This window comes from Cydia amplana, chromosome 25 (assembly GCF_948474715.1).
Source record: "Cydia amplana chromosome 25, ilCydAmpl1.1, whole genome shotgun sequence".
NCBI classification, from domain to species: Eukaryota; Metazoa; Arthropoda; class Insecta; order Lepidoptera; family Tortricidae; genus Cydia; species Cydia amplana.
Window position 1 is genome coordinate 6,408,546 of NC_086093.1, and position 22,357 is coordinate 6,430,902.

The following is a 22,357-nucleotide window of genomic DNA, read 5'->3' on the forward strand; positions in this document are numbered from 1 at the left end:
CACCTAGCGGCCATATCTGTGCCGATCGTAACAGACGTTAGAGAGTGAGTCTTCTGTACTTAGTACTATTATTTATTCTGTGCTCGCGTTCGCGGCTTCGCGCCGCGATTCGCGCACGAGTGTGGAAGGGGCTTATTACGTCTGCTTTAATTCAACAGTTTTATAATATTACTATTTTTTATTGAATAAATATTTTACACAATTCATTATTGTCTAATCATGTGCTTGTGTAACTAGCTAATCCTCTTCCGAATCTTTCTCACAGCTAGAACGCAGCACGCAAACGGTATCAACACCCGGTTTTTTGTTACCATCAGTCTCTAAATTCTTAAAAGGGATGAGGCTCGCTGCCAGGACAGGAAATAAGATACAGGCGTTTCTCAAAGCAGTCACCAAAGGACCAAGATATAGGGCCAGGGTCACAGGATTCACTTTAGTCGCTTTGTTATAGCCTGGGCGGTTGTCAGGGGTTATGGGCTCTGCCTTGCGAGGATGCGGGTTCGCAACATGAGGGTACATTGGAAATGGATGGCTGTACTCGTGTGGATTATTATGGGGTTGGGGATGCGGCCAGGCCCATGTAGGTGGCGAATGTGGCGATGGATTGTTGTCACGCTGAGGGAAACCGGTCCTCCCAGCCATAACACTATCATCCGTCGTGGAGGCATTCAGTTGACACTCTATATCGCGACAGCGGAGCAGCCGATTTCTCTCGCGAACGCGTTTCATTAAATCCATAAGAGACAGTTCCTCATCCTCGTTGACATCTGGCACGGCGTTTAGCGTGATAAGATCATTTATGTTAGGCTTATTGCAATCTTCTTTTTCGAAATAACTACGAATTATGTTTGGAGTCGCCGGTTGTTCCTCTTGGCAATGCATTAAAGGTTCGCTCTCAGGGTCGTCTCCAATCTGAAAGTCTGAATGCTTGCCAAACTCTTCACAGTCGGAACTAGACATGTTCATTACAGCCGGCCCTGAGGTTTGTGGCGGTTTAATGACATCGGGATCAGCCTCGACTAGCGGCACTTCTTCAATGGTTTCTAATTTCTGCGTGAGCTTTTCTTCTTCTAAATTCCTTGTTGTTGCATTTAGCGTAGCTTTGGCTGAGAATGTTTCTCCCGGACATGTTTCTTCTATCATTGCAAAGCCAGATTTCTTGACCGTCGGTGAAGTGAACGCTTGCAATTCAGAATATGCCCGTAGTATCGCATCTAGGTGTCGTCTATTTGTGACTTCATCATTCAGATTCTTCTCTATATTTTTATCGGTTTTAGTGCGGTCGTTTTTGTTATGGTAACACAAGCAGCACGTTGTAAAATTCCCATTTTTCGCGAAAGCATTGAAGATTTCATATTCTATGGTAAACCACGCTTTCCACAGCTCGACGTACCGAACTAAAATAGCAAAAAAGGTAATGAACACAATTGCAAATATTGCGATTGCGAAAAATGTCACATCAGTTTAACATAGTTGCAAGAAAATGAGTTGAAATATAAGTAAGTAGTGGATATTCTCTGAAGACCCTGAAGTGTTTTTCCAAGCAATTTTGGTTTCTCCGGGCATCTGATAGTCTGGAGAAGCTCATGATTACTGGCCGCATGGCTAGAAAGTATGGCCGTACAGAATAACGACAGACTAAAACATTACAGGCTATGACAGGCTAGCATACCCCAGACCCAAGAAAGAGCGGCTTGGTGAGCACTGGTGAAGTGTCCACAGTCGTCACGTCCCTCAGTCATCAGTCAACCTCAGTCAGGTTACGACAAAGAAGACCATCTTTAAAGCATTCTCCCGATTCTTTGGTCCCTTTGACAAAGTTTATTAGGGGACCGACCCAACACCATAATGTCCATAACCGGTTAATAAGTACCTGATTTATGTCCCGGGGTGTTTTGGACGACCAACGGCAGATCGCTGCGGTGCTCGGTGTACGGTTTGTGCACGTGCTTCGGTTTCGTCCATTCGGTCTTGCAAAACCCCCGCGTCACCAGTTTATTGTGCACTGAAAAGGGAGAAAGGATAACTCGGGTATTCCATTTTACTTTGGCGTTTGATTTGAGCGCGATACACATATGACGGTAAGAGCGCACCGCCAACAAATTGTTATACTTTTTGTTATATAACAATAAATAAAAATAAAAAAATCTTCGCCCTCTTTTTCCTTTCTCCTCCATCTTTCCGGAGTCTTTTTCAAGGCCATCTCTTTCCATTATACATACCTACAGTGAAATATTGCATACTGTGCAACGTCAGCCTGTAGTGACCGAGTTTTAATTTGAAAACTATACACGTTGAGCAAAATATTTCAACTCCCGTCAGTTACTGAATTGTGGCTTTCCATACAGAAGGGTCCTTATGCTTCAATGCAAAAGCAATATAATGAACAAATTATGCAATATTTTGTTCATTATATTGCTTTTTTTGTAGTCGGATTATTTAGCTTAAAAATCGGTACCTATGAGGATGGATACTGAATAAATTAAATGATTTTTCCCTTTCGTTCTATGCAATATGTATAATGATCTGCCAAGTGCCAGTTAATAAAAATATATTACCTGCTAATTACATAACCGCCAATTTAGTATTTCATATGTATTTTTAGTCTGTCTTGAGAAGGTAGTGAATATCAGCTTTCGAAAAAGTCAGGCGCTTAGGGAAACCACCGCAAGGTAGCTCAGGGCAGTTTGGTCGGACTGGGCCCGGCTTGGGAAACGGACAGCCGTGGTACGGACACTGCAGCTTCCTCTTCTCGTACTGTACGGGGAAGGGCCACGATGGAACCGGTGTCCAGGGCTCGAAATCCTTTATCCTATTAAGTTTTAACGCCGGAATTTTAAGATAGCGATCTTTTTTCACTGGAAAGATCATATTTCTAGATTCTAGAAAGCCTCTTTTTATTAATTCGATTACAATTCTCAAATAGCCAGTGCCAGTGTCCAAAAGAGTGAGGTAAGGAGTTGTGGTCACAGGATCATCAACATTAGTGGCTTGGCATGGGCATTTAGGAGGCTGAGGAGGACATTTCGGTGGTGGTGGACAAGGACAAGGACATTTTGGTTCTGGAGGGCATGTGGGTGGCTCCGGAGGACATTTAGGTGGGTCAGGTGGACATTTAGGAGGATCTTTAGGAGGCGGACATTTAGGCGGCTCTGGTGGACACTTAGGTGGGTCAGGTGGACATTTAGGTGGCTCCGGTGGGCATTTCGGTTTCGGTGGCGGCGGGCAGGGCTTAGTGCATTCAGGTGGAGGTGGGCATTGCGGTCTGTCGCTCGGGGGACACCTTTTCTCAGAGTTCAATATTGTCATATTTTCGACTTGTGCTTTTATTTCGTTGAGGAATTGTAAACGATTACGCGCCTGTACGCGCCTTAGGAGCTCTGAAAGTGATAGATTCAAATCTAGCCTGAGCTTATCATCAACATCGATAGGTGCTGTCTGCACGCAACTCTGTACCATAGTTCCAGTTTCTCGAGACGGTTGTCTTGTTTCTTCCGCTATTATAGCTGATTTTGTATTTAGCTGTTCAGTGTTTTCCTCCGTGGTTTTTGACGTAATCTGAGCTTTTTCATACTTTGGAGTTTTTTGGCAAGTATCATCGTGATCTATTACTTTTGTTTCAGTTAAAAGCTCATTATGTGCCACTTTTTGCGGTTTGATTTCAAACTCTGGTTGAGGTTGCATTTGAATAATTGAATCGATACCTAGTATCGAATTGGTTGTGTGTTTCAATGGAGGTGGTGGTGCTCCCACTTGTTCCAGTACTTTGGCATGTATTATACTTGTGACTTCGTTATGTGGGACTGATTGAGGATTAATTTGTACAAGTCTATCAAATCTTTCATGGGGTTGTGTTGTGTTTTCCGACGCAGTATGTACATGTGCACCAACCTGTTCCATAATTTTGGCATTTATTAAGTTCCTTAGTTCAGTTCCAGTGTTCGGGTACGTTTCAGTTGTATCAGGTTTCATGTCATTGGGTGCTTTCTGCACGTTCTGAAAAACATCAATTTGCTGCTCCGGAAACTTTGGTTTCACTAAATTCTCGTGAGACAAAGGCTTTAATTCGTGATTTGGGAGTGATTGAGGATTAATTTGTACAAGTCCATCAAGTTTTTCATGGGGCCATGCTGTATTCTCCGATGGAACCTGTTCTACAACTTTGGCTTTTATAAAGTTCCTTAGTTCAACTTTTTTCGGCATGGTTTGGTCTTCAATTTGTATAATTGTCCCAGATTCCTGTGATGTATCTTTCACCGTTTGTACTTTAGGGGTTTTATGTTGATTATTACTCAATGAGACTTCAACATTGGTGTAATCACGCGGAAAAATATAATCAAATTTTGTAACGTCTGTGTCCTGATATAATACAGAGCTGTGAAAAATGTCAGCTACTGGTTTACTTGTGGTATCACAATCGTATAATCCTTCGAAGGATGTATTTTGTTCCAGTGTTTCAACAGCGTTCGAAGCAGGAGCAACCTCGTTAATCAAATTTCCTTGATGGGCAAAGTGAATTGGCTGAATGTCATCAACCTTTATACTCTCAATGGGTGATTCAATCTTATCTTTATCATCACTAACTCTCAGATCTAATTGGATAAAATCCTGGCACTGTAATAGATGAAATGGTAACATATCATCGTGTTCTTCAAATCCTAATTTCTCGATAAGCTTATTATTTTCGCTACTTTTATCGGACGAATTGAAATCTAAGAAACAATGTAACGGTAGCATATCGTAATGGAATTCATTAGGCCCATACATTTTTCGGTTTTCAGTGACACCATCCTCTGGATTTTCCGATAGATTATCTTTAAAATAAATATTCCACCAGCTTATTTTATCGTAGTACTGTGGATTGCTTACAGTCGCCTCTTTCTGTTGAGACTCTTCAGTCTTCGGCACAGGCACTTCACAAACATCTTCCTTTCCTAAAGAAACGTTAATGTTGATAGAGGGACTCGTAGCTCCGCTTGCTTCAATGGGTAGGCCCTGACGCTCCATATCTTGTAAGAGCCGTTTGTCAATTTGATCTCTTTCCATGGTCAAATATTTTTTTGCCAGTTCGTCAAAAGCCTCTGCTTCGGATTTCACCTCGTATCGGTAGCGGTTATGCGCGGGACGTGCATTAGGTGGATCAACAACAACTCTACTCTCGTCATTCTCACGAAAAGGTTCGGGTTTCTGTAGTAGTTTGTCGTCTTTATTTGCATCACTATAATTTCTGGTTGCAAATCGCCAAACATTATCTGTTTGCAGCGAATCATCTTTTGCTAAATGGTCTGTCTTCTTGTCTGTTTCTGCTGTGACCTCGTCATCAGCTGATGCCTCATTTTTTTGCGCTTCGTTAACAGCTAAATTTTGTCTAATTTTTTGCTGCAATGCAAGTTTTCTTTGTAAACTTTCTAATAACGTTTCAGTGTTTTTCTCACCATCATTACTCGTGTCAAATACTGTGGTGTGTGCTATGTATACTGTGGGTCTTAATTTATTGGGGTCGTCATAGTTGTGAGAGCCAAGGGTATAGTCATTTGTTCTTTGGTACTTCTTGCACATATCTACTCCATCTGGTGGCTGGTTAGAGCTCGTGCTCCTCACAATACCGTTGAATTTTGCTGAAAATAGCGAAAAATAGCCATGTTAAAAACGAAAAAAGTTCTCCTAAATTTGTTATTTTTTAATTTTTAGTGTGCTTGGGCATAACTTTGAGTGGCAACATCACAAAGTTACACATGGATATTTTTCGCAACTTTCAATCAAATATGGACAGTTGTATGGTTGTTATTGAAAATGAGAATCAAATTAAGTATTACTTTTTATAAGGATGAATAAAACTGCAAAAATAGGCAAACGGTTCTTTGCACGCACGCCGATAGATTTCATACATTTTTGACTGATATTAATAAAGCGATAGAATGAATACAGATATAGGCTACAAAAACGAACGCATAACTTACATACAAGAATAATTATTGTACGTATTCTTGTCGCTTCTAGATAGACACAATCTATCTAGAAGCGAGCAAAATTAAAATTATTTATATGCGTACTTACTGCAGACGGCAGACCGGACGGAATTCATAGGATAGAATATATGTCTATGTACGGTCGAAGATTTTAATTTATGACCCATTTCGTACCTCGTCTCAGTGACAATCAATATGAGGGTGGATCAATTATTTCTTGTTGTTATTCTGTCCGGTCAGCCAAGAGACAATAGTTTGCTAAAAGACATTGTACACCACCTTCTTCTGACACGCTTGTAAGACGACCCTCTAAGGAAAGGTTTATAAGTATCACAAAAAAGCGTGTTTGGTGAATTTAAATGCCTAAAAATCAGGCTTTAAAGAGTGACCCAGGAGAACGTAACCATGGCAACGAGTGACAAGAAAAAGTTGATTCACCCATGAAACTCGCTAGAGACCTCATACTATTGTCACTGTGACAGTGTAGGTACAAAAGGGGTCCGAACTTTTACAGTACAATTGGCCCTTTAAACTTTCGACATAGGCACGGAAATTCTTCATTCCCACACTTGCACTAGTGCAGGAAAGTAGCATCATATGTACTGTAAAATTCGCTTTCATTCTCATCATGCTCTGAAACTGGGTCGTTGTTGTTCTAAAAAAGTGTGCAGAAAATGAAACATTTCTCCTCTAGAGCACTGGATGTGTACGTTTATCTGTTTTATTGTTTTGCGATACAAAATTAAAATTTTGGTTTTGAATGGATTAGTTACCTACACAATTTTCATGCTGATAATTACTCCCCATTCCAAAAATAACGATATTTTTACCTAAATTGTTAATTGAAAGTACCTACCCTCAAGAAATACTACTCGCTTCGCGCGTGCATTATATTTCTCGCTTGCCTGGGCGCGACTAAAGGCAACTTGTACAATTTGTCACAAGGTGAGTGCTTCAATTTTGGAGCGTGTAGGTAGCTCAAATTTTAATGGAAATTAAAAAGGATCTAACTTCGAAGCTGTCTACGACAATCAGGTAAGTACTTTAGTAAATAATTAAATAGCTACTTACGCCTGCGGAACTTGCTAGGACTGCAGATCCCTTCACGAAAGATTCTCGGAACCATATTAATTTAACGAACTCTGTTTAATATTTGGCGCGTGGTTGGATACATTGATAATTTGGAGAAACTAAGTAAATTATTTTATTTAAAATTACACAACTACACAGCTCTACATTTTTTTTATTTGTCATTTATTTTAATTTTTACTTTGAAGTTTTCGTTAAGTTCTAGAAAGTACTAATGCTTTTGGCCAGTACTATGTTAAATTTATGTTTGGTGATAATGAACTCCTGAATTTGTTGGATAATGCATGGGCACCTTAAAATTAAATATTTTGAACGCATTCATATTCGCGTTTTGTTTACTGTATATGGAAAATTAATTGCCTAAACGAGATGTAAGAATAAATTTTACTCATTAAATTTTAGTTTAATTTATAGTAGTAGGTATTAAAATTTAAAATACTTTATTACATTCATTATTGTAAGAATTTGTTTCAGTGAATGTGTATACCTGACAATCCCGAAATGCGCACTACATGTGGCATACTTAACCTTAAGCAATATCAAAACGTCATTTCAAATGCGAGAAAATAACAAAGATGGCCGAAGAACAGGTGAGTACCAAAATATTGCGATTTTTATGCAATATTAACTTAATTCAGGCTCTTTGAGATTGACAGATGATCCTATAATACTCCAAAATTCAGGCTATCAACTTATTTTCAATGTTCGTGCATAACTTGCACGTGTTTTTTGAAGTGCATTTCCGGACTCCATACTATGGTTTGACACAGTTTTTGCTCTACATTTTCATGTTATTTACCTATTATACGTGATTATGTGGTGTGCGGTTATGCGTCAGATGAAGCAATATGAAACATTGGTGACATATACCGGCGCTTTGGTTATATTTTGATGTTAGTTGTTGACGTATTTCATGTATCCCGTACCCTTGAATTTGGCTTGTCAATGTTTTCATTTAGACACAATAAAATAATAGTACGAGGTACAGAAGATTCACTCTCTAACAAAACGCGTCTATTACGACAGATACGACCGTTAGGTGGCGCAAGCGCGAGCAGGCGTCCGTTCCGTAGCGGAGCGCGGCAACTACTATGGCTCGACACCAAAATTGGTGTGGGCCGCATGTACTTGTAGGTACATGTTCAGACGCGACGAAATCGCGGAGTGAGCCACGCATGATTTAGATGCCATTCTTATCGCAATATTTCGACATCCGAAACACGTCCACTAATCAAATCAAATCTACCTTACACTCAAATACTTAGGTCAGCTGTACTATTCTTATTCCTGATTCAATACTTTCTTTGTGACCAATATTTTGACCAAAAATTTAAACTTAAAATTTTATGCTTAAAATGTAAACATAACATATCTATGAAATTGATGTACAAATAAGTTCATCCAAAGTTGCCAGCCCCTTAGGTAAAATAACAAGCATCTGCCTACTTCTGCAGGTCAAAAGTTAACGCTGAAATTAGTATTGAATAGTGAATTATAAATACAGTAGGGGCTCGATAATCCGTACACAGGCTAATCTGTACAGTATATTAAAATTGGAGGTACAAATTAATGTTAAAATATTTAAAAACACCACACAAAAATGCTGACCGCACATTGTTTATGATCCCTGATGAGTTTTAAACAGGTTGTTATACAGTGAACCTTCTGTACCACAGACAAGACATCCTCTAGACTGAGCATAGTAACGCTACCCCCTCTGCCACTTATACGGTAGTTTCACTCCATCTTCGAGTCAATCCCGTGGCGTGATTGGTCCGTGTCTTTGAACGGACCAATCACGGCACGGGATTCGCTCACCTCGTCCCCCGCACCCCCGTATTTTTGGCAGCATCGGTTTCATGAAATAATTGCTCTAAACTCAGTCTAGAGGATTCCTAGTCTATGTTCTGTACATAGTACTATTATTTATTCTGTGGTAATGTTGACCTTTTTGCGCTTGTGTGCATTTTTGTATCGGTTTAACATTAAATTCATGAGTGTCTGACGTGTCTGTTTGTTCAGGAGGTGATACAGATAGAGTTGCTGTGCAAGCAACTTTACGAGTCTCAGGACCCCGAGGTGCGGGACCGGGCTGAGAAGGCCGTTGTCGCTTTTCAGGTAAAAAATTTAACATTTAATACACCCTGTTACACTCATCTTCCTCGCGTTGTCCCGGCATTTTTGCCACGGCTCATGGGAGCCTGGGGTTCGCTTGGCAACTAATCCCAGTAATTGGCGTGGGCACTAGCTTTACGAAAGCGGCTGCCATCTGACCTTCCAACCCAGAGGGTAAACTAGGCCCGTATCGGGATTAGTCCGGTTTCCTCACGATGTTTTCCTTCACCGAAAAGCGACTGGTAAATATCAAATGATATTTCGTACATAAGTTCCGAAAAACTCATTGGTACGAGCGGGGGTTCGAACCCGCGACCTCCGGATTGCAAGTTGCACGCTCTTACCGCTAGGCCACTAGCGCTTCTTACACCCTGTTACACTGATCCTTGTTATTTGTTTTAAAATCATAGATGGTAGGATCCTAATAGATGTGGTATACGCGTGCGTCCGTGAGGGACAAGACGTACGCAATGCGACACTATGATTGGTCGAATTTATTTGTTGCCCACCATAATCCATACTAAATTAACGGTGGGGAATAAAAAAAAAGTGAGACTGATAAGGACAAACAATAATAGTGCCTTCGCTGCTACTCCTACTGGAAGATACATAAGGCTATCCCATTTCCACCCACCTCTCATGCCTGATCCAGTGATACTAGACCAGTGGTTCCTAACCTTTTCAGTCTGGTCACCCCTATGACTAACTAGGGAACCTGATTTTACCCCTCCTCCCAATGGTAATAAAAAATAAAACGTGTACGTTTGTTGTATTGTTATATTAGGTTAGCTTATTACCCCCGTAAAGTACCAGTTTTACCCCCACGGGGGTAATTACACTAATTACCCCCAGGTTAGGAACCACTGTACTAGACTAATGATTCCACAGGAGTCCCCGGACACCCTGAGCAAATGCCAGGCGCTCCTGGAGCGCGCGGACTCCGCGTACTCGCAGCTGCTGGCCGCCACTACCCTCGCCAAGCTCATCAGCAGGTGAGAGCATCACCAGAATCCCCACTTTGTTCGTTTTTTTAGCATTAGAAAGAAGGTAAGCGATCTTGACACGTCTTTTTATTAAAAATCACCATTGATGAATAAGTCACAGCAAACATGTTGGAATTATAAATCATATACGATCTTTTACATTCTTTTGCTTTCATAAGTAATATAAACTATTTTTTTAAGCGATCTTCAGTATTGTTTAATAAGACACGTCAAGATTGTTTACCTTCTTTCTAATGCTATAAAACCGGCCAAGTGCGAGTCGGACTCGCGCACGGAGGGTTCCGCACCATCAACAAAAAATAGAGCAAAACAAGCAAAAAAACGGTCACCCATCCAAGTACTGACCCCGCCCGACGTTGCTTAACTTCGGTCAAAAATACATCATCTGTGAAAATTTCAACTGTCTAGCTATCACGGTTCGTGAGATACAGCCTGGTGACAGACGGACGGACGGACAGCGGAGTCTTAGTAATAGGGTCCCGTTTTTACCCTTTGGGTACGGAACCCTAAAAACGAACTATAATATTAGCGCAGAAGTTGTTTTAAAATGTAGGTCACGAAAACTCTCTATCTTCAGTCACGAATTTTTATTTGCCAATCATTTCGAATTTTGGTCGATTATTGCTCGTTATTCCACAACACAAGTCTATCCATCGTGTGTCATTATGTTAACTTGCAAGATGTAATGAAAATGATAATTGTAAGTTTAGATAAATTAGATAAAAATCAAAGCCAGCATGTGCCTTATCTGTACTTGCAAATACTTGCAATTTGTATTTGTCCTTACTCACCTAACATCCTAATTACTATATGCAAATATATATTACACCTTCTAGTCTATATACATATACCTAGTAGTAGTAAACTGCTGCAAAAATATCTGGCAAATAGACTTCTGGTGCATCCGGTTATAATATTAGCTGAAAATTGTTGAGCATTAAAGTTTTGCTTTGGAGCGACATCTATTGTCAACTAGGAGAACTGATAATGTCCGCTACTTGACGCTAGATGTCGACAGCGAAATAATTTGCGTTTTGGTAAGAAAACTGATGTATGGAGTTACCACTCTTTCTTTGCTTAGGGACCTTAGGGTTCATTTAGACGGCGCGCGAACTCGTATACGATTTTAGTTACATTGCGGACCATTGAGGTTACATCAATTCAGCCGACCGATCAAACGACGCAATGTAATGAAACTCGCATGCGAGTTCTCGCACCGTCTAAATGAGCCCTTATATTTCTCTATGGTATGATGAAATAAACGTAAACGTTACGAGCCAACAGGAGTGGTCATTTCTCCATACAAACGTACGCGACTGTTTCCTCCGTGGGTTTTAAAGCTAGAGCAATGATTTTTTCAACATAGATTAATATTGTCAATAGCTGTGTCGGACCGTTTTGCTTTTTTTTTAATGCGCTAGAGCCCTTCAAAAATGGCCAAAATGGCCTAATTGACTATGCCGCAATGAGAGGCGTGGTATTCAAAACTGATATCAATTAGCCAAAAAAGCAAAACGGTCCGACACAGATAATTTCATAATCATTTCGATTTCCAAATTTGGTTACGATTGGTTAAGCTTTGGAGGAGGAAACAGTCGATTTTTGAGATTTTTACGCAGGATTTTTCGCCTTGTCCTTATCGCACTAGTTTTAGGAGCCGCTTCCGTTTGCGAAACGGGTATATTTACCTAAAATATTTAAATCTCAGCTCCTGTTTCGTCTTAAAATGCTGTCTGTTTCAGGTCCACGACGAGTTTGACGGTGCAACAGCGTCTGGATATCCGCAACTACGCGTTGAACTACCTCGCCACCCGCCCCAAGCTCGCTAACTTCGTAGTTCAGGTACACCCGGGTCATAAGGACAAGTTAATTCAATTCAATTCAAATATTTATTAATAAAATACAATTTTACACGTCATAAATAATTACTATTCTATATTTAAATTACATTACTATATTTACATTTAATTATCAATATTACACTAGGTACATTATTTATTATAAATTAATATTACGTGCAGCCCTCATGTGCCATTCCTACATGAAGAATTCATTCAACGAATAGTAGGCAGCAGAGACTAGGTATTTTTTGAGTTTCAGTACGAATGAATTATTGCTATTCACAGTTTTTGTCTTCGGAGACACGGTTATAGATTTTGGGGCCGATTGTGTACAGACATTTTTTAGATTTCGCTAGCCATGTGCGGGGTGGACGAAGTTCGTCGCGGTGCCTAAAGTTGTATTTGGGTTCCGCAGCATTAGACTGGAACTGTTCCAAATTAAGCCTTACCTGTTTAGCTACCTCTAGGATATAAAGGCAGGGCAGAGTTAAGATTGTGTTGCTAATTAACAGTTCTTTAGCTTGGCAACTGTCAAAGGTTTGCATAGATGGCGCCATCATCATCATCATAACTTAAGAGCTGAGTATAGTGATCAGGGATGTTGCGAATATCCGCATCCGCAATCGCGGAACTTCCGCATTATTTTCAACATCCGCATCCGCATAAAATCGATGCGGAGTTTAATGCGGATGCGGATGTGGAACAGGTCGGTACAGGAACGTCCTAGCATCGGCGTAAGTGCTAGACTGCTAGGTAATTTAGTCATTAGCCAAAAAAACCTATTAGAAATGAGCAATCAAGCGTGAGTGGGACTTAATGTACGGAACCCTTGGAACGCGAGTCCGACTCGCACTTGGCCGGATTTTTCCAATAAAAATTACTAAAATGTTATATAAATATTTGACGTTTTTTATGTATCTATCTTGACATCCGCATCGGCGGATGTGAGCCTTTAAAAATCCGCATCCGCGGATGTCAATAAATCAGCATCCGCAACATCCCTGATAGTGACCAACTATAAATCTGACCGTTGATGTTATCTGCAGGCGCTGGTGGCTCTGTTCGCGCGCATCACCAAACTGGGCTGGTTCGACATGGTCAAAGAGGAATTCGTGTTCCACAACGTCATGGGAGACGTCGGGACCTTCTTACAGGTGAGTGTTATACATGTCGGCGGCCGATCGTAATATCCGCCAGATCATGAAATTCCTAGGCATGTCGTGAAACGTGAAAATCATTGTCTCATTCCCACTCGGGGGTCCGTATTTCTGGAAAGTTTGCCCTTCGGCATAGAGAAATATAGTAAGACAAGAGTGCTCACTCCATACATCAGTTTTGGCACCAAAAAGACTATTATTTTCATAGTCTACAACTAGCATCGAGTAGCGGAACTGTCAGTACTGCTACTTGACAATAGATGTAGCACCGACCGGAAAGCTAATGCTCAACAACATAAGACTTCGCGGTCAGTGCTACATCTATTGTCAAGTAGCAGTACTGATAGTTCCGCTACTCGATGCTAGATGTAGACTATGAAAATAATAGTCTTTTTGGTACCAAAACTGATGTATGGAGTGAGAAATCTTTGTATTTTTTCTCTATGCCTTCGGACATCATCTGAAGCACCCTAACGAACCTATCCCACCTATCTATTGGTTTAATGTGACTACTGTCAAAACATTACACAGGAACTTTACAATCGGGCGGATATTACGATCGGCCGCCTACATACTTATTAAAGATACAATTTAAGAGCCGACAGTAGCATTTTTGTCATGGATGGGATATTTTGTAGTGTAATATTTAAAACTTTCGCGTTTTGAACACATATTAACTCACATTTATAGACGGGTCTATCGCGAAATTTATTTTATTACCTTTATTTACCGACGTTCCGACACAGGTTTCACTGGTCGTGGTCGCGGCTAACTGGTGTCCCAGCAAAATGAAAAAAGTGTTTGAACAATCTGTAATTTTTTGATGATGGTTTTTAACCTTTGGCGTGACCGAATGCGTCACGTTGGTGTCGCGCGGTCTGTGTGACCGAATCTTTATGTTAAAGGTCAGGTTATATCCCCGGCTATGCGTCACGTTGGTGTCGCGCGGCCTGCGTAGCCACAGCTTTACGATAAAGGCTAGAGTCTGTTCGGAAAGACAAGAGTCGTGGAATATATGGGGCCCAATACATTTCACGACTTTTCTCTTTCCGCACAGAGTCTAGATCATATCTCTGGCTTTTTGCATCGAGCATAGCTTGCGTGTACGAACATCTACGTCTACGCAACGCAAGCCATGTACAGATATGTTTACTTTTTTCGCCTTGTTACAAAGGAGTAAGGTCACAGAATAAATAATAGTACTAAGTACAGAAGACTCACTCTCTAACAAAACGCGTCTGTTACGATCAGCACAGATATGGCCGCTAGGTGGCGACAGCGCCACGCGCGGCTTATGGCTTTCCCAAAATTGGGGCCGAACGGATGTACTTTTAGCTACCTGTAGCAAAGCGACGAAATCGCGGAGTGAGACACGCCTGGTAAGGTGCAAAAGTGTTAACATATCTTTGACGTTGACTGTACTACAGAGGGTGCCAGAGATGCTACATTGTTAACATTATGTTGTGAATATCTGCCTTTACTCAGACATCTGATAATCTATTTGTATCATTTTTAATCCAGGGCCCAGCAGAAATGTGCACAATAGGAGTGCAGCTACTATCGCAGCTGGTTCTGGAGATGAACCAAGTGTCGGAAGCTGATGCCAACCGCTCGCTGGCCAAACACAGGAAAATCGCTTCTTCATTTAGGTATGGAATGTTTCTAATTATAGTTGGTCTAGCAAATCTTGTCAGTAGAATAAGGCGGCAAATTTGAAAAATCTACGTTTGAATTGTTCGAAAATCGCGTGTCATTTATATCTTACTAGCGACCCGCCCCGGCTTCGCACGGGTTAACAAATTATACATAAACCTTCCTCTTGAATCACTTTAAAATATCTATTTAAAAAACCGCATCAAAATCCGTTGCGTAGTTTTAAAGATCTAAGCATACATACAGACAGACAGACAGCGGGAAGTGACTTTGTTTTATAGTATGTAGTGATATGTGGAACTGTTTTGTTTCCATTTCATCGTTCGATGTATATTGCTGCTTTTTGTTCGTTTCCTAGGGATACCATACTATAGTTTGCTTTACATTGCTACTGACATATCCAGCTTGACAGACTATATATATGATGCTTTTTCAGAGTTGCATATTGTACGCCGAATGGACAAATGTCAGACAAATTCCATGAAGGCGTTTTTATCAACTCGTGATATGCCTCTCAGGCTCTCGCTATAAAATAAAATCGTCTTTCTTAAGTAGTTAGTGTTTTGAAAGTTGAAAAAAGTTACTTTTCACTTAGGAGCGCAGAATGTCCCTAACTCTAACCTTTTCGACGCCGTGTCAAACACAAAAGCTGTCACGCTGACGCCACGTCACCGAAGTGTCAAAACTGAAATTGAACTTTATGCATATGCACGTAGGTCTATGTTGCTCTGTGATATGTGATCGATTAATCGGTCTTTGGCGTTGAACCTACCGTGCGGATATATCTGTCATTGGCGTCCAAAAGGTTAATCGACCTTAAGTATAAAATAGTACTTGCCTTTCCTCAGAGACACACAACTGTTCGAGATGTTCCGCCTGTCCTGCTCGCTCCTCTCCGGCGCGAGAGGGAAGGCACTAGATCCGCTCGACGCCAGCCAGCACGCCTTGATAGCGAGCCTACTCCGGCTCGCCCACAACTGTCTCACGTATGACTTCATCGGCACCGCCGTCGACGAGTGCTCCGACGATCTGTGCACCGTGCAGGTACTAATAATAGCTTATATTCCAAAAATAACAACAACTAGGAACTAGATTCCAGAAATAACCCTCAAGATTCCAATAATAACAACAGATATTATCCTGGTGCTATAAATAATAGTTAAGATTCCAAAAATAGCATTTCGACATGGAATCCAGTTTTATGCACGAGTACGACCTTAGCGAGCCTACTCCGGCTCGCCCACAACTGTCTCACGTACGACTTCATCGGCACCGCCGTCGACGAGTGCTCCGACGATCTTTGCACCGTGCAGGTACTAATAATAGCTTATATTCCAAAAATAACAACAACTAGGAACTAGATTCCACAAATAACCGTCAAGATTCCAATAATAACAACAGATATTATCCACGTGCTATAAATAATAGTTAAAGATTCCAAAAATAGCATTTCGACATGGAATCCAGTTTTATGCACGAGTACGACCTTAGCGAGCCTACTCCGGCTCGCCCACAACTGTCTCACGTACGACTTCATCGGCACCGCCGTCGACGAGTGCTCCGACGATCTTTGCACCGTGCAGGTACTAATAATAGCTATATTCCAAATATAACAACAATTAGGAACTAGATTCCAGAAATAACCAGGTGCTATAAATAATACCTATCTTAGATTCTAAAAATAGCAATCTAGTTTTATGTACGAGTACCGTGCGCGTTGGAGGGTTTGCATCTTTGTCCTGAATCGGAAACATACGTCATAGCAAGTGCTACCATCTACCGTTCTCGTACGTTTACTTCTGCATAGTAGGTTCTGCCATCTTGTGGGCTACATCGGAAGCATACATTTCACATTTACGCCTTGCGCCAAGAATCTGACGGCTCTAATGCTGCCCCTGCCCCCTATAGTTCATGCACGCTATCGGCACGGCGGTCGACGAGTGCATAACAATCTATCCACCGTGATGATAAATAGAGATAAAAACTTTGCAATACAGGTTGATTCAGGAAATGTGAGCAAGATCAACTCTGTGCATCCAGTAAATATTTATAAGCAACTGTTTGTGCCAGTATAAATAAATAAATGAAAAATTAGTATTCATGAAAGTAAAAGTAAATAATCGTATATGATTCATAATTGTTACATATTTTCCGTAACTTATTTTCAAATGTGTTTTTCAATAAGAAGACACGTCATGATTGTTTACCTTTTTTCTAGTCCTAAAAAAACGAACGATACATACCAATCATTTAAAAAAGCAATAATCTAGGAGCTAGACTGTTTCTCTTAGAGCTAGTTTTTAGGGTTCCGTACCTAAAGGGTAAAAACGGGACCGTATTACTAAGACTCCGCTGTCCGTCCGTCCGTCTGTCACCAGGCTGTATCTCACGAACCGTGATAGCTAGACAGTTGAAATTTTCACAGATGATGTATTTCTGTTGCCGCTATAACAACAAATACTAAAAACAGAATAAAATACATATTTAAGTGGGGCTACCATACAACAAACGTGATTTTTAACCGAAGTTAAGCAACGTCGGGCGGGGTCAGTACTTGGATGGGTGACCGTTTTTTTGCTTGTTTTGCTCTATTTTTTGTTGATGGTGCGGAACCCTCCGTGCGCGAGTCCGACTCCGACCGATTTTTTAAAATAACCTTTTGTTTTGAGATCCCCACCTCGTGGCGCGGCTCGTTCCTCGGCGGCGGTACGCTGGAGCTGTTCTTCGAGCTGCAGCAGTCGCTGAGCGGCGGCGGGCTGGCGGGGCTGGCGCTGGCGTGCCTGGTGCAGCTCGCGTCCGTGCGCCGCTCGCTGTTCGGCAACAACGAGCGGGCCAAGTTCCTCAACCGGCTCGCGCACGGCGTGCTCACCATACTGGAGAACACGCAGGTCAGTGCGCGGCTCGTTCCTCGGAGGCGGCACGCTGGAGCTGTTCTTCGAGCTGCAGCAGTCGCTGAGCGGCGGCGGGCTGGCGGGGCTGGCGCTGGCGTGCCTGGTGCAGCTCGCGTCCGTGCGCCGCTCGCTGTTCGGCAACAACGAGCGGGCCAAGTTCCTCAACCGGCTCGCGCACGGCGTGCTCACCATACTGGAGAACACGCAGGTCAGTGCGCGGCTCGTTCCTCGGAGGCGGCACGCTGGAGCTGTTCTTCGAGCTGCAGCAGTCGCTGAGCGGCGGCGGGCTGGCGGGGCTGGCGCTGGCGTGCCTGGTGCAGCTCGCGTCCGTGCGCCGCTCGCTGTTCGGCAACAACGAGCGGGCCAAGTTCCTCAACCGGCTCGCGCACGGCGTGCTCACCATACTGGAGAACACGCAGGTCAGTGCGCGGCTCGTTCCTCGGAGGCGGCACGCTGGAGCTGTTCTTCGAGCTGCAGCAGTCGCTGAGCGGCGGCGGGCTGGCGGGGCTGGCGCTGGCGTGCCTGGTGCAGCTCGCGTCCGTGCGCCGCTCGCTGTTCGGCAACAACGAGCGGGCCAAGTTCCTCAACCGGCTCGCGCACGGCGTGCTCACCATACTGGAGAACACGCAGGTCAGTGCGCGGCTCGTTCCTCGGAGGCGGCACGCTGGAGCTGTTCTTCGAGCTGCAGCAGTCGCTGAGCGGCGGCGGGCTGGCGGGGCTGGCGCTGGCGTGCCTGGTGCAGCTCGCGTCCGTGCGCCGCTCGCTGTTCGGCAACAACGAGCGGGCCAAGTTCCTCAACCGGCTCGCGCACGGCGTGCTCACCATACTGGAGAACACGCAGGTCAGTGCGCGGCTCGTTCCTCGGAGGCGGCACGCTGGAGCTGTTCTTCGAGCTGCAGCAGTCGCTGAGCGGCGGCGGGCTGGCGGGGCTGGCGCTGGCGTGCCTGGTGCAGCTCGCGTCCGTGCGCCGCTCGCTGTTCGGCAACAACGAGCGGGCCAAGTTCCTCAACCGGCTCGCGCACGGCGTGCTCACCATACTGGAGAACACGCAGGTCAGTGCGCGGCTCGTTCCTCGGAGGCGGCACGCTGGAGCTGTTCTTCGAGCTGCAGCAGTCGCTGAGCGGCGGCGGGCTGGCGGGGCTGGCGCTGGCGTGCCTGGTGCAGCTCGCGTCCGTGCGCCGCTCGCTGTTCGGCAACAACGAGCGGGCCAAGTTCCTCAACCGGCTCGCGCACGGCGTGCTCACCATACTGGAGAACACGCAGGTCAGTGCGCGGCTCGTTCCTCGGAGGCGGCACGCTGGAGCTGTTCTTCGAGCTGCAGCAGTCGCTGAGCGGCGGCGGGCTGGCGGGGCTGGCGCTGGCGTGCCTGGTGCAGCTCGCGTCCGTGCGCCGCTCGCTGTTCGGCAACAACGAGCGGGCCAAGTTCCTCAACCGGCTCGCGCACGGCGTGCTCACCATACTGGAGAACACGCAGGTCAGTGCGCGGCTCGTTCCTCGGAGGCGGCACGCTGGAGCTGTTCTTCGAGCTGCAGCAGTCGCTGAGCGGCGGCGGGCTGGCGGGGCTGGCGCTGGCGTGCCTGGTGCAGCTCGCGTCCGTGCGCCGCTCGCTGTTCGGCAACAACGAGCGGGCCAAGTTCCTCAACCGGCTCGCGCACGGCGTGCTCACCATACTGGAGAACACGCAGGTCAGTGCGCGGCTCGTTCCTCGGAGGCGGCACGCTGGAGCTGTTCTTCGAGCTGCAGCAGTCGCTGAGCGGCGGCGGGCTGGCGGGGCTGGCGCTGGCGTGCCTGGTGCAGCTCGCGTCCGTGCGCCGCTCGCTGTTCGGCAACAACGAGCGGGCCAAGTTCCTCAACCGGCTCGCGCACGGCGTGCTCACCATACTGGAGAACACGCAGGTCAGTGCGCGGCTCGTTCCTCGGAGGCGGCACGCTGGAGCTGTTCTTCGAGCTGCAGCAGTCGCTGAGCGGCGGCGGGCTGGCGGGGCTGGCGCTGGCGTGCCTGGTGCAGCTCGCGTCCGTGCGCCGCTCGCTGTTCGGCAACAACGAGCGGGCCAAGTTCCTCAACCGGCTCGCGCACGGCGTGCTCACCATACTGGAGAACACGCAGGTCAGTGCGCGGCTCGTTCCTCGGAGGCGGCACGCTGGAGCTGTTCTTCGAGCTGCAGCAGTCGCTGAGCGGCGGCGGGCTGGCGGGGCTGGCGCTGGCGTGCCTGGTGCAGCTCGCGTCCGTGCGCCGCTCGCTGTTCGGCAACAACGAGCGGGCCAAGTTCCTCAACCGGCTCGCGCACGGCGTGCTCACCATACTGGAGAACACGCAGGTCAGTGCGCGGCTCGTTCCTCGGAGGCGGCACGCTGGAGCTGTTCTTCGAGCTGCAGCAGTCGCTGAGCGGCGGCGGGCTGGCGGGGCTGGCGCTGGCGTGCCTGGTGCAGCTCGCGTCCGTGCGCCGCTCGCTGTTCGGCAACAACGAGCGGGCCAAGTTCCTCAACCGGCTCGCGCACGGCGTGCTCACCATACTGGAGAACACGCAGGTCAGTGCGCGGCTCGTTCCTCGGAGGCGGCACGCTGGAGCTGTTCTTCGAGCTGCAGCAGTCGCTGAGCGGCGGCGGGCTGGCGGGGCTGGCGCTGGCGTGCCTGGTGCAGCTCGCGTCCGTGCGCCGCTCGCTGTTCGGCAACAACGAGCGGGCCAAGTTCCTCAACCGGCTCGCGCACGGCGTGCTCACCATACTGGAGAACACGCAGGTCAGTGCGCGGCTCGTTCCTCGGAGGCGGCACGCTGGAGCTGTTCTTCGAGCTGCAGCAGTCGCTGAGCGGCGGCGGGCTGGCGGGGCTGGCGCTGGCGTGCCTGGTGCAGCTCGCGTCCGTGCGCCGCTCGCTGTTCGGCAACAACGAGCGGGCCAAGTTCCTCAACCGGCTCGCGCACGGCGTGCTCACCATACTGGAGAACACGCAGGTCAGTGCGCGGCTCGTTCCTCGGAGGCGGCACGCTGGAGCTGTTCTTCGAGCTGCAGCAGTCGCTGAGCGGCGGCGGGCTGGCGGGGCTGGCGCTGGCGTGCCTGGTGCAGCTCGCGTCCGTGCGCCGCTCGCTGTTCGGCAACAACGAGCGGGCCAAGTTCCTCAACAGGCTCGCGCACGGCGTGCTCACCATACTCGAGAACACGCAGGTCAGTGGACAAGTAATCAATGAGATTCCATTCATTACACTGAAGAACGCGTGCCAACTACCAAATCAAGACGAGATTCCAGAAATAATCGACGAGATTCCACAAATAGCAGTATTATCAGGCTGACGGGAGGCGTGTTGCAGATATTGCATGGAATACACCCAGGTGAGGTATAGAAATAATCGACGACATTCCAGAAATAATCGATGAGATTCCAGAAATAATCGATGAGATTCCACAAATAATTCACTCAAGAACAATGAGAACAGGTCACTACAATATTAAATTACGTATACATAGAAGGATTCCCTTAAGTGCTTTCACACGCCTTATTCATAACTGACGACTTTTGTCGCACCTATACATTAGACTCAGTAGAGATATCTGTATCTCACGTCTACGTATTGCTGCGTCCTTAACATCAGTTCCTGAATTAAGTAAGACGTGTGAAGCGTTTTAGAACCTCTCATTTCTCAAGTCTTTTATTGACTTTATTTTCTTTTCCTTTTGTAAGAATTTGATATGTTTTCTGAAAGAGCTACTTACGTATTTGTATGATTTCATGTTAATATATATTTTTTTGAACCCAATATCTATAAAGAAAAGTACCTACAGTGTATAATTGCATGAATTCTATAGTAATTTAAATTGTATCTTTCTTATTTATTCGTAATGCATGTTAATTATAAGATGTAATAATGTTTTGAAAGACGTGTCCCGCCGAGTTTGTTGCCGGTCCCATATTGGGATACCCTCCTCTAATTGAGGGGGGATTTAAATCTCGAGGCAGAGGTGTAGGGTTGGAGCCGGTGTAGCTTTATTTGGGGTCATCCATTAATTACATCACACGTTTAGGGGGAGGGAGGGGGTCAAGAAAATGTGACATGGGGGAGGGGGGGGACACAAACTTTGTGACGTCACTTTAACTTCATCAGTAACCGAAAATTTATTTAAATTATTTTATTCGCTTTACATTTAAATAACAAGTTTTTAAAACGATAATCGTTTTTATTCGTCAATTTTTTTTCCTAAGCAGTTTTGGGTTATAAAATTATTAATATTTATATCGTCAAAACTATTAATAATATAAAATATTAATACTTAGGTACTTAATTCGATTTGGCGATTTCGTAGAAAAAATGTGACGTCAAACTAGGGAGGAGGAGTTTGCCAAATGTGACCAAGTTTAAACAATTGTTGTTAAAACAATTTCAAATGTCATTCGACCTACTTGTCTTTTTTGATTTGTCATCATAATCGCCATGCATGTTCGCTTTTTGGATAGTATGTATTTAAGTTTAGTATATAGTGCATTAGTGCATAGCATAATATTTATGTTTAAAACTTAAAAATGAGCGCGATCTCGCCAACAAACTGCAATCGCAGTTTGGCGAGGAATATAAATTGTTAAAAATTGTTGTGTACTTTGTGATAAAAAAAAAAAAAAAAAAGTGTGACAAGGAGGGGGGGGAGGGG

The 22,357-nt window shown here is 44.9% G+C and overlaps 2 protein-coding genes across 2 annotated transcripts in view; one reads left to right on the forward strand and one right to left on the reverse strand.

Annotated features, from left to right (window-relative positions):
* Positions 1–237: 237 nt before the first annotated feature.
* Positions 238–7,228, reverse strand: LOC134659433 (uncharacterized). The gene is made up of 3 exons (XM_063515076.1): positions 7,041–7,228; positions 1,874–2,005; positions 238–1,397 (listed from the first exon to the last, which is right to left on the reverse strand). Exons 1-3 carry the CDS (start codon positions 7,093–7,095, stop codon positions 238–240), a joined length of 1,347 nt encoding a protein of 448 aa, XP_063371146.1. The 5' UTR covers positions 7,096–7,228.
* Positions 7,229–7,623: 395 nt separating this feature from the next.
* Positions 7,624–22,357, forward strand: part of LOC134659684 (exportin-7-B) — a 93,811-nt gene continuing 79,077 nt past the window's right edge. Inside the window, exons 1-8 of the mRNA XM_063515369.1 lie at positions 7,624–7,648; positions 9,081–9,176; positions 10,062–10,165; positions 11,920–12,019; positions 13,065–13,172; positions 14,697–14,824; positions 15,677–15,872; positions 17,498–17,716. Of these exons, the coding sequence (XP_063371439.1) occupies positions 7,634–7,648; positions 9,081–9,176; positions 10,062–10,165; positions 11,920–12,019; positions 13,065–13,172; positions 14,697–14,824; positions 15,677–15,872; positions 17,498–17,716 (966 nt within the window). The 5' untranslated portion in view covers positions 7,624–7,633. The remainder of the gene's footprint in view (positions 7,649–9,080; positions 9,177–10,061; positions 10,166–11,919; positions 12,020–13,064; positions 13,173–14,696; positions 14,825–15,676; positions 15,873–17,497; positions 17,717–22,357) is intronic.